Source organism: Schistocerca nitens, chromosome 12 (genome assembly GCF_023898315.1).
Source record: "Schistocerca nitens isolate TAMUIC-IGC-003100 chromosome 12, iqSchNite1.1, whole genome shotgun sequence".
In the NCBI taxonomy this organism is placed as follows: domain Eukaryota; kingdom Metazoa; phylum Arthropoda; class Insecta; order Orthoptera; family Acrididae; genus Schistocerca; species Schistocerca nitens.
Window position 1 is genome coordinate 193,035,707 of NC_064625.1, and position 12,681 is coordinate 193,048,387.

General features: G+C 43.7%; 1 protein-coding gene across 5 annotated transcripts in view; it reads right to left on the bottom strand.

The window, feature by feature from the left end:
• The window catches only part of LOC126215158 (pre-mRNA-splicing factor 18), a 119,387-nt gene that overhangs the window by 41,488 nt on the left and 65,218 nt on the right, over positions 1-12,681 (bottom strand). For 3 of the 5 annotated variants that reach the window (XM_049941825.1, XM_049941824.1, XM_049941826.1), the window contains exon 5: positions 5,402-5,605. The exons of the other annotated variants lie outside the window; for them this stretch is intronic. In XM_049941825.1, coding sequence (XP_049797782.1) covers positions 5,417-5,605 — 189 coding nt within the window. In that variant the 3' untranslated portion in view covers positions 5,402-5,416. The remainder of the gene's footprint in view (positions 1-5,401; positions 5,606-12,681) is intronic. 5 annotated transcript variants of the gene reach the window in all.

Sequence of the window (12,681 nt, forward strand, 5' to 3'; positions counted from 1 at the left end):
GATTTGTGCAGATCAGAATTGCACCAATCCTGTGCTATTGCCGATGCAGGGCTCGAACTGGCTCTTCTGCCTGCTGGGTGGAATCGTTTGCTCCACCGGGACAGAAGGGAACTGCACGGAGTGCAAGTGATCTCCAAGACACCAAAGAAATTGTCACAGCATCGATGTTAATATTTTATTGTACTACTGTTCTGAATCTCGTAAGAGATCGACACGTGACGACACCTAGCTGGAATGTTTCGCACGTGTAGTTGATTCATTAAGAGAAATTAGAGTTGTACATTATAGGAAATACATTGAGTTTGTCTTCTCTGAGTGTGTTATTCCACTGGAACAGGAAAAAGGAAAGTCTTTTTGAGCACCTTCGACACAATGGAGCAAAGTCCACAGGGCAGAAGCTGTGTCACTGAGCAAGGGTACCGAATAGCAGGACCCTCGCAGCATTGGTGTCGTACGGTGACTGCGAGACAAAAGTAAGAGAAGCACAAAACGTAGCAAGATACGGAAGTTACGGATCGACTATTGGACTGTTCCGGCAGCCTATTCTTAACACCCCTATTCGGGACATAAAGACCGAGATAATTTCCACAATTTGGGAATTACCAGGAAGACAAGAAAACAGACAAATGGATCACAATACAAACTTGATGGAACACAAACGTAATTACTATGAAAATGAAATGGCTGTGGACGAGATGTACAGAAAGGGCAACAGACGGCAGGTGAGCCGAAGGAGTTCTCAGCTGCATTTGGCAAAGTACGAGGTGTGTCCGGAAAGTAAGTAACATTTCATTCTACTGCCACCGTAGCACTAGTGTTGCAGTTCCGCACATTTGTATTCGTCTCTCTAGTTCACTGTCTTTACACTGACGCAATTACAGCTGGATTGTGTCATGTTTACATTTGTTACTGACAGTTCAAAATGTTTAAGACAATCTCTGAGTCCACCAGCTGTGAAGTGCATTCAGTAATAAGATTTCCAAACACAAAGAACATTAAGCCAGCTGAAATTCATCAACTTTTAGAGATTCACAGTGAAAATTTAATGACTTACAGAATGGTGAGAAAGGGGAGGAGACAATTCAATGACGCGCAAAACAATGTTCGTGGCGAAACACAAAGCGGACGGCCTTCTGTTGTCTGTAACGATTTGTTTGAGAAAGTGAATGAGAAAATTCGTGACAACTGATGGTTCACAATAAGAATGCTTTGTGACAAGTTTTCACAAATTGTGTTTTCCGAGTTTGGTTCCAAAAATGTTCACAGGTGGCCACAAATGAAGTGTGGCAGTGCTTTGACATTTACTACCTAATACGGTGATGAGGGAGATGAATTCTCGAACAGAATTACTACCAGTGATGAAAATTGTGTTTGTCACATCACTCCAGAAGCAAAACAATAGTCGACGGAGTGGAGAGATTCACGATCCCCTGAAAAACAGAAGTTTAAAACAACACTGTCAGCCCAAAAAATCATTTGCACTGTGTTCTGAGACAGGCAGGGCATTCTGTTTGTCAAGTTCCTTCCCACAGGTGAAACTGTCAATATGGTACAATACTGTGAAACACTAAGAAAATTTCAGCACACAATTCAAAACAAAAGGCACGGAATGCTCAGTCGAAGCACTGTGTTGTTCCACGACAACGCCGGTCTCCATTCTGCTCGTGTCGCACAATCTCTTATTCAGCAATTCAGGTGGGAGCATTTTCGATCGCCCACTGTACAGCCCCGAACTTAAAAGTGTAATTTTGGAGGAAGGAGCTCCGATAGCGACGACAACGCAAAAACAATGTTCGGCAGTGGCCGACTTCTCTGACTTTCGCCTTTCTATCGAGAGGGCGAAGGAAAGGTGATTTCTCGGTGTGATAAATGTTTGAACACTGGTGGCATCTATGTACAAAAATACCTTAAGAAATGCGTTTTCTTGTAAAAATTTATTTTGGTTCCAAAATAGACTTTTTCCAAAATAGACTTTCTTTCTGGATGCACCTCATAATAAAAGACAAAGGCAATGACCCACTGTGAGATGAGTAGGGGAAGCAACACGGATGCATTTAAGTGAAGGCTTTAATGGCTACAGGAGGCCTTTATCTGGCAGTGGCTGGTGATGGCGACAGCTTGTGATGCTCTCTTAAGCCTATTTTAAACACACACAATTTTCTGGTCAAAATCAACTGTTTCTCGTGCCGACATGTATACCGGCCACCGAGCACGTCGCGAGTCGGTCAGTGACATCGTCTGTCGACTGCCTGTGCCGAGCGTGGCGTTATAAAATCCTCGGCGTGCTGCAGATGACAGATGCGTAGGAACGGAGGACTGTGGTGTCATCTGTTGACACGGGAAGTAACCTGCTAACACTGAAGTCATTCTTGTCATAGTAGTGGGTTTTGTGTCTTCTTAATCTTTACTTTGCTGTTTGCTTCATTTTTGTGACACACTGCAATGGTTGCACAAGGGCCCGATACTTTTCCTACTTATGTGCTCCCACAAGAAAGACAAAATATCTCAAAACATAGAGACATTTATCTGAAAATTAATGCTTCTGAATTTTTTATTCTGCTATGAATATCAGTCGAGGTATTAAATGTCAGGCATATTACTCGGTCGACTTTCTATTTCGCCGACACAAGTGTCGACCCTCTACTGCTAAAGGACTCCAAATTTTAGCACGGTACCACGGTGATGTGTAAATTACTATCTTGGTGCACGAGAAAGGGCCTCAAATGCTCACTTTGGGCACAAAACAGCAGAGATTGGACATCTGTCAACATTTTCTTTTGCGTTTTGAGCGTGAGGGTGACGGGTTCCTTATCACTATTGTGACAGGTGGTGAAAGTCGCGTTCACCATTTTGACCCCAAAAACGAGAGCACTGATGGACTACAAAGGATCACAGACGCCAAAAAAGTTCAAGACTGCGCCATCGAAAGGCAAAGTCGTGTTCGCAGAGTTGTAGCACGTTTAAGGTGTGGTGCATTAGGCCTCGGTCCAGAGGCTCAGTGCAGAGCTCGTTCTAAAGGTCCCGGTCATCAGCCTAATTCCTTCAGAGTGTGCAACGTTCAACTTTTAATAAAACGAAGGTCTCGCAGACCCGTACACTGGGCACCCACAACAGAGTAGAGAGCACACGAAGGTTCTGTAAAACTGAAGCGTGTCGAGTTTGCTCCCCACGAAGTATGTCTAAAACGTCAACAACTGTGATGGTACCTATCACTGTATTTGATACAAAGTAGTAGTTATGAATGTAATTCTAAATATTATGAAATAAAATTTGAATTATTAAAACCATTTTTTCGGAACATTCCAAAACTACTTTTATTAATATTAGAAGGATTGGAAAACCTGTTTTCTGAATTTTATAAAGATTTTAAAGATTCTAAAGTACTTCATGGATACTGTCACACACTTGTATCTTGTGTCACTGTTTGAAACTGGTGCAGAGCTGCATAAATTATATACACGAATGTGTCGAAGCAAGTCACGTTTGTTGTAGTGAATTTTTGTGATCTCAACATACGTAATGCCAGAAAACAGTTTAACTAGTTTAATATTTATATTTTACATTTTGATCAGTGATTTGCTTTTAAAATTGCTAGCAAATTGTTTACCCGGATCTTACATTTTGAATAATGATGTACTTATAACGTGAGTACGGTTCGATAATGAATCGACATTTCCAAAATTAGTCACCGATAACTCAAATTGTTTGTGCAATAGACACAGAAAAATAAATAAATAATAGATTTCACGGAATGTCTGTAATCTGTTCCTGTCCTACACCTAGCACAAATATGTCTAAAGCTACACCTGGACCTTTACCTTTTAAAGGCAATACTCTACCCAGTGACCCACCATACACTACTTACAGTTTTATTCAATACTTGAATTTTCCAGCAACTCCTCCTTACTTTACCTCACTCGACGGATCCTCTCGTATCCTTAATTTCCAAGCTAATACCCCCAGTAGTAAAGTACGACAGAAGGTCGCTGTGGAATTTATATTTAGTTCATTCGTTGCCGATCGGTGCTACCACTATAACTCCTCGAAAGTGGCAGTTTGAAATGTTTGTCTACGTGTGCAAAAAGATAGACTATAGTTCTGTGTGCCACCAGCAGACGGTGTTACTGCTTCCCATAAACAGTGCACTGCGCCGACACTCATTCCGGCTCGCGGGTACACTGGCGGACGAGAGTGGGCAGAGGTGAACAGTGTGATCTCTCTGGAGGGAAGAAGTGACTGCTTCACACATCCACAAGAGGTTACAAGCCATACGTGGAGAAACAGCACCGAGTCACAGATTCGCGTTTCGTCGCGTATCGGAGTTCGGAGACGGCAGGGACGTGCCGGAACACGCAAATATACTGGACGTCCGCAAGACAGTGCCCGGCACGTTAATGACCTGATAATGGGGCAGAGGTGAATCATATTTGACATACTAAAGGAGGCGACAGGTTTACCGTCGGGAACCATCCGTACCGTTGCCCGTGAAGATCTGCAGGTGAAGGTTTGTGTACAATGGGTGCCCCATTCCCTCACCGATGTAAGAAACAGAAGTGTGCGGAAATATGCCAACAGTTAGTGCCCAGTACAATGCAGTTCCAGTGGGTTTCTCCGAGTGTCAGGTCACCGTCGACGAGTCACGGTTCCTCCACGAGACTGTAGAAAAAAATTGTCAATTTACACAGCGGAAGCACACTGGCAGCCCTCGTCCCGAGAAGTCACGGCCGGGACTATTCGTGCACGATCGAGCGGTGACCGTGTTCAGGAATCTGCCGGCGGATCGGCTCCCTCCCAGTACGACCCTCGACAGTGATCGGTACTGCAGATTACTGCACCGCCTCCGCCGTCGTAATCGGTGACACTGCCACGGAAAATGGAGTCGTGGCATTCTCCTCCGGCACGACGGTGTACGGTCACGTGCCAGTCACCGGAACATTACAATAGTGCTCGGACCCGGGTTTCCCGTGCTGCCACATCCTCCACATTCGCCAGATCTGGCTCCTAGTGACTGTGCCACATTCGACGTGGCAAAAGATGTCACGCGGGGTAAGAAGTTCGCCACCGATTACCGACTTCGTGCAGTCGTCCACCGATGGTACTCGGCTACCCCGAAAGCACGACACACTGTGCGAGTGTAGAAGCTGCCGAAATGGTGGCGACAGTGCACAGTCGGTGCCAGATCGAACTCGGACCAAATGACGTGGTGTAGCCAGGTAGTTCGGTAGGCGAGACCGCTGCCGGTGAAAGGCACATTTCTACTGTGGCACATTTTCTTCCTGACGATGATATTTTTTGGTACGTCAGTCCGAGTATTATCAACTCAGTTTCATCACTCCTGAAAAGCTCCGAGACTAATTACAAAAATTTTGAATTATCCGAGCAAAAGACTAGCATTACTTACCCCGTACTGCTACGGCTACGGCGCAGAGTTCTCCAGCCTGGAGTACTCGACGCAGCGGGACGGGTCGGTGGGGAAATACTGCTGGCACTTGGTCATCAGCCTCTTCAGCCCCTGCAGGTACTTCCGCTGGGTCTCGTCGTTCATCACGTGCGCCACATTCTTCGAGAAGATCTTCTCTCGCCCGGTACGTGCGTGGATACCGACCTACAATTGGATGCCCGAGCTAAACAATTCTGACAGTGTGCAAAGCTCTACACACGTAATATATCTCACGTATACTCCTCTACCGGACTTCCGAGTGGACCACTCTCTATCCCTTCGCTCTCCCCTCTTTCCTCTCCTCGAGGGGAAACCTGTGCCGAGAGTACTGCTTCTTATTTATTTATACGTGTTCCTATTACTGTCCAGACACATTAATACGGCGGACGTTTCGAACGACGGTCACATAAAATATTGCCAGAGGTCGGGCCCGAACTACCGCATTTACGACACTGCCAGCCACACGAGTGAGCTACCGAGCGGAAACAGTTACCGAATGCACTGTGAGATCCCGCTTTGCTTCGGGTTGTGTGTTGCTCGTTCTTTTCTTATTTTGAAATGAGTGAAGAGAGTAATGCCGGTCCAATGAGTCGAGAGAGTAATGCCGGTCCATCACAGGATTTCAGCTCGACTCCTGTGATGCTGGAAAGTATGAGTGATCCCTATTATAATATGTCAGTCCTGCTTTCACAGAAGCACAAGAAAAAGAAAATGTTTCCACAATTTGTACATTTTTCAACAGATCTATGTGTGCCATACAGCCCGAGGCATTAAGCACAACAATGTACTACACGTCGTAAGGGATGTCTCATTTAATCGGCTGAAAATGAATGTTCTGCTACTCCGTGGCAATTGGACGGATAATAATGTCATACTCTCTCGTTGCCCTCCCTTTGGAATGATGGGATGTTCTTAAAGCGAATCTCGACAATACTAAAAACTTAAGTCAAAGTGTGATAATAGAAGATTTTAAAAAATTATCGAGCATTTAGCACATAATATTCACTATGCGTTCTGATCTTAAATATACAGTACTGTGTAACTCACACTTAAATATGAAATGCGTATTCCTCTGCCGTCTGTTAACAAATTTGTGTTGTTCTAAGAAGTGTGATCCCTCTGTTCCAGCTTACTATACCCTGTGTTCGTCAATGTCTCGAATGTGGCAGCTGGTAACTGGAAGTATCAGATTCACGGCAGATGATAAAAGCGAGTAAAAACACAATAATGCCTTACATATTTGTACAATTTAAGTTCACGTTACATGTAGAGGGATATGACATGTGACATATGACATATGAGTGTATCGCACTTACAAAAATGATCTGTATTTAGGATGTTTGGTGCTAAAGGAAATAAAAACTGTGTATAAGACATTCTCGGTTTACTTGTTACTTCAAATCTGGATAAAATCTTTGAGCTTTCAGCAAAATAATCCATTGTTTTTGGGAGGAACAAATGACCGATGTGGCAGATGTAGTGAATTTATAGCCCAGAGACAGTTCGTGATCGGTCGGCATCGGTCATCGTTATGTCGTGCTGCCAGAGATTGCGTCCACGTCTGTACTGGTAGTCTCAGCATTCTCATACGAATGTAAACATTTCATTGCATTTCTCTGCGTCATCTGTGTCGAGCACTCTTTCGTGCACACCTAAGATTACGGCTGCTGTTCTATTTAAAGTTGTTGTCACACATTTTAATTTTTACTACTCCTTTGATAGCAGAAACCTAGTTTGTAGAAATATGGGCAAAATTTTAGTTTCATCGAACATTAGCCTGCATTTATTTGTGTGACTGCGTCTGGCACTATTGCTTCCTCAAGCTCTCTGTTTTTAACGTGCCTCTAGTGTTCTGCACAGCAGTCAGTAGTGGTGCGGGTAATCTGACTGACGTAACTGCTTCCGTACACATGAGGAAACTTATAAACTCCAGGCAGCCTGTGGCCAAGATTGTCCTTAACTGGGCATAGCATCCGCTTCATCTCTTCACGTGGTCAGAAAATAGATGTTAACAACGCCTCATCTTCCCAGGACTGTACGTATTTTTCTAGATGTAGCACTGCGGAAAGGAAGAAGTACAATGGGTAGCTTATCACGTAATTGTTCAACATTTTAGCGGTTTGAGAAACCAGCAGTTGCTGAACGTAATATCACAACAAACAAACACACAGAAAATGTTTGATGAAACTAAAATCTTGTCCCGGGAGTGTCCATCTCCTCCCACGTTGCCCCCCCCCCCCCATGCATGCGCGCGCGCGCACACACACACACACACACACACACACACACACACACACACACACACACACATACACACTGGAAAATTTAAAAAAAAATTAGAAACTCGATTTCGGCCTTTACACACTATATTGCAGATAATTTCTGACCCTAAATAAAGAAGTTGTTCTTAATGGCTAATACATTTATTTTCATTTTCACATTAAAACTGTCAACTTCAACAAAGAAAGCTACTTCAGCCTCAATGACACACTTCCTATGAATGTGACAGGGGGTGTGTGCAGCTGATCCCCCTGCCACATCCATGTTTCCTTATGACTGCTGCTTGCTACATTCATTCATTTCTGCCTCACAGAAAGTGTTGTAATTTCCCCAATCACCCTTTCATACACCAGCAGTCACGTAACTCCCTGACGACAAATTTTTCCATAATCATTGTTGTAGATGCTGTGGTGTTGGGAAATGAGACACTCAATTATTTTTATCCACACCCCTGCTGCTGGTGCGAAGCAATGCAGCATTTTTTTTCTAGGAAGTCATGCTTCTGTTTAATATTTTGTTAACTGTGACTTCAAACATTCCAGAAGCCTCCTCTGCCTCACAGAGAGTGAGAAATTCATAAATTTTGCTTCTCATCCACTCCACTTCACTTCATAAAGGAACTCACATAAAGACAATATGCAATGCTACAGACAGAGCAATAACAAACACTTGTGCTGCATAGTGCCATTTTGTGGTAGCAGCCCAGGAGCAGTATACTTCAGACCCGTACAGACACAGCCGTGGAACACTGGTTTCGTGTTACCGAGATACTGACAATATGTCGTGAACACCAGTACTCCCATACTGGCTGTGAAACAATGTTGCAGAATAGGTTTTGAGAGTAAACGCCTCTTTGGTGAGTCGTGGTGACAAAATCATTCGTAGTAGCATATAATTTGCAACATGTTAACTCTACCTTTTTACACTTCTTTTAATAATCAAATTGTACAACATCCATGTCTGTAATTTTTTACACAGGAATGAGCTAATACATTTACGTTCCTATGACAGCACTGACACCACCAGTAAAAACATGGACATGTAATGGTGATCAATCAGGAGCTATCTATGTGCTGTAAATAGTCACTGTGACAACAGCAACAACAACAGTCACTTGCTCTCGAGAAAGATAATGGAGGATTTTGTTGAAAACACGATATTTTATCCTTATTTAACACAGCAATGAAACTGAGAATGTTTTGTATCGGGATGTTGTCAAAATAGGTAACCAGATTACAAGTGAAGGCTGAAGGAAACACTGAAAAAAGCTTATGAACTGCACACGTGAAAGGCAGAGGAAACAACAGAGACCCTCAGTAAAGCCAAATAATCCCAAGGAACTTGTTCCTCACACGGTTCCTACGGGCCACGCATACTGCCTGAATCCGACATCAGAGAATGGAGTTAACGGGATAAGAATTGCAATTCTGAATACGAAGGTGAATAAACCAGAAGCTCTCAAGTTGGCAGTGATGGAAATGCTGTGGTTTTGTAAACATTCGGGTGCACTGTCCATATAAGCTACTCGCTTCAAACATTCTCACAATGATGATGTACAGCATTTGGACATGACGTAGTTTTCTCAAAATACCAGCTTCTCTTTTTACCTACCAAAGCAGCCAATGGAAAGGAAATTTCCTCTTTACTGTAATTTTTCTAATGTTAATGACATCCAAACAAAATACTAAAATGACGATTTGCGTAACCTATTTGTATTATTTGCAATACACACAGAAAAGTACACACCGTAAGAACATTTCTCTCAAAAGTATGAAAACGGACATGGCCTCTCCCGTCCCCTTCCACTTTACACATTAAATGTCCATAAATGTGAATTTGAGAACTACGAGGGTCCTTCCGTAAATATTGCCATTAATATATAATGGGGAAGTCGTTTTAGGTAGTTCAAATTTGATGTTTCTTCTGCACACGTGCAATGTTTTGAACAATTCCAACAGACGGCACACCTGCAGTAAAACATCAAAATTGCACGAGTACATTACACTATTTACAAGCGACGCCCCATCAGTCGGTCGGTCGATTTAGGGGAGGGGACCAAAGAGCGTGGTCACCAGTCCCGTACGATTAGGGAAGTACAAAGAAGGAAGTCGGCACGCCCTTTCACAAGAACCGTCCCGACATTTGCCTAAAGTGATTTACGGAAATCGCAGAAAACCTAAATCGGGATGGCCGGATGTGGGTTGAACCGCAGTCCTCTCAGATACGAGTCCAGTGTGCTAACCACTGTGCCACCCCACTCGGTCAATGTCCCGTAACGGAATTCTCGGCCGTGCAGAAAGAAACCGTTGTGAACATCGGTAAATGTTTACGTGCAGTGTACAGTAATGACGCAGCCGACAGGAGTACCGCTCGCTGGTGGGCATCTAGAATCACGAGAACTGAGCTCCACTATCGGCCACGTTCGGTGTGTCCTGCCACAGCCACTGCTCCCAATACAGTGAATCACACAGATGCAATCATTCGTACAGATTGTCGCATCACAACTCGACAATTTGCTACAGAGCTCTCGGTGACCTCCGGAAGTGCAGGTGCGGTGACTGAGACTTTTGGATGCCCAGAGATGTGCTCGAGATCAGTTCCGTAAACACTCACAGTGGGCCACAATATTCAAAGAAAATCCATTTCGTCTTAAGTGCCGGACTAGTTTGAGAACAGTGGAGAGGTCTTCCTGTCACAGATCATTACAGCTGATATCACTTTGATCCAGAAATAGAAATGCAGTTGCCGAAGTGGCAGCCTCTGTAATCACTGAAAAGGAAGAAATTTGAGGCAGCTCCCTCTGCCGGCAAAGCCACGGTGACAGTCTTCCGGGAAAGTGACAGTGTGTTGTGAATCCAAAAGAAATCTTTTCCAGAACTCGGGATCACATTGCCAAATCGGGCTGCACGTAACTACCACACCCACCCTGAGAGCCCAGATTTGGCACCGTCAGAGTTTCATCTGTTTGGGCCACAAAAGATTCTCTACACGAGACACATTTTGAAGGTGATTAGAATGTAATTCGTGCGGTCTACACCTTGCTATAACCACAGGATGAAAGCTTATGGCAACACAAATTCTACATTCTTACATAATGCTGGAGTAAGGCTGTAGAATGTGATGGAGACTGTATAGAAAAATAGTACATGTAAAAGAAATGTTGATTAATTTTGTCACCAAATTCTGACTCTTAAAAATGAATATGTTCTGAAAAAAAGTGATACATTATTTATTGAATGCCCCTGGTATTTCTGCACTTGAAGACTCTGCAATCAGAAGAGGGCCTGAGTTGCAAACAATAAACAACTACAGTTCTCATCCACAGCTAAAAAAAGTACACACATACTCCTTCCACTTGCCAGCATTTCCCCAATTTGTTGATTATCCAGCTGTCACCACCGCCACCACATTGCACATTTTGTGATCCCTGGCTGGGTCCGCTTTGAGCAGAAGCTCTCCACCTTTGCTGTCCTCTCAGTTTGTTTCTCTTTCCATTCTGCCTAGTGTTCTCCTCTCTTCTTCAGACATTCCCTCACTGCCACGATCCGTCTGTCTCTCGATCTTCCTCTAGGTCTCTCGCCTCCTACTCTCATTTCGTGAGCCAGTCTCAGTATCCTGCCAACTCCCTCTCTTTTTACACGATCGTACCATCTTAAACTTGCTTCCCCCCCCCCCCCCCCCTACAGTTTTTGCGCAGGCTTTTTGTTCACTACTTCTCTCGTCACCTCACTCTTTACTCTATCCATTCTCCATTCTATTAAGTGCCATCCTGTGTCTCCGAAATTTCTTCTCGCAAGCCTTTATCCTACCCGTCTGCCTTTTCTTCACTATCCACGTTTCTGACGCATACGTATGCTCGGTATAACATTTGCTTATTTTCTGGTGGCACATCCTCGGTCCAGGCCAGGGTTCTTACACTCTGCAGGAATCCGTGTGCTTGCCTTCCCCTTTCACTAATCTGCCTATCGTTCCTCCAGCCATCTTGCAGGTATCTGAAACTTTCACTTCCTTCAGTACCTGCCCTCTAACACTTATATCTACTGTTACTCTCACCTTAGGCCGTGTCCTACGTGAGCAACAGAAGCGAGCGACTTCTGGATACGCGACACTCCAGCTCCAGCGACAAGCAGCAGCATCGGGCGACAACCTCGGGTGGCCTGCGTGAGAGCGACCGTGTCGCGCTACAAGATGGCTGCCGAGAGCCGACCAGCTGTTTCTGTAAAATGGTGTCCCTAACCTGTAGAACACTGTAGCTGGAGAGTAAGGCTACAGAGTTACGTTTACTTAAGAAAACAAAGCAAAAAGGAATGCTGTGCATGAAATTTACGAAAGGAAGAGTCTCCACGGAGAATTTCATAAGTATCGTCAACTACGAAGATCACCAGACAAGTTCTTCGAATACACGTGAATGAGCAGCGGAGCATTCGACTATCGCATCAATAAATTAAATACGGATGTTTTTTTTACATGATCAAGAATTTTTAACAGCCAATAAATGCGGAGGAATGACTGTTACACGACTGACTATGCTAAATACGAACATAAATATACAGATCGCTACCAGTGAGCAATGCCTGACTGTGGCGTAGGGGTAGCATATAGTTTGTACATGATTGGGAAAAGTCCTGGGTTCGATTCCAGGCTATTATTATATTTTTACTGACTCAGTTACGATTCTGTATACTAATTTTTATGTATACACTGCAACCCGAAGTATATTTTTAAGGTCTTGCCAAAGAACGTGATCTTCACACCTATCCCAGTATATCACACACATTTAATTCCTAATAAATTACAATGAACAATGAAATTTTACAGATATTTAATGTTGCCAATGTAATTCATCAGCAGTTAGTGCTAAGGCCAAGTCTTTCAATTACTCTAAATAGTCTGTAAAAGTAAAGCTTCCAAAATTTTTTAAAAGAAAGTCAAACACTTTGTGTAACGATTTGTCTAAAAGT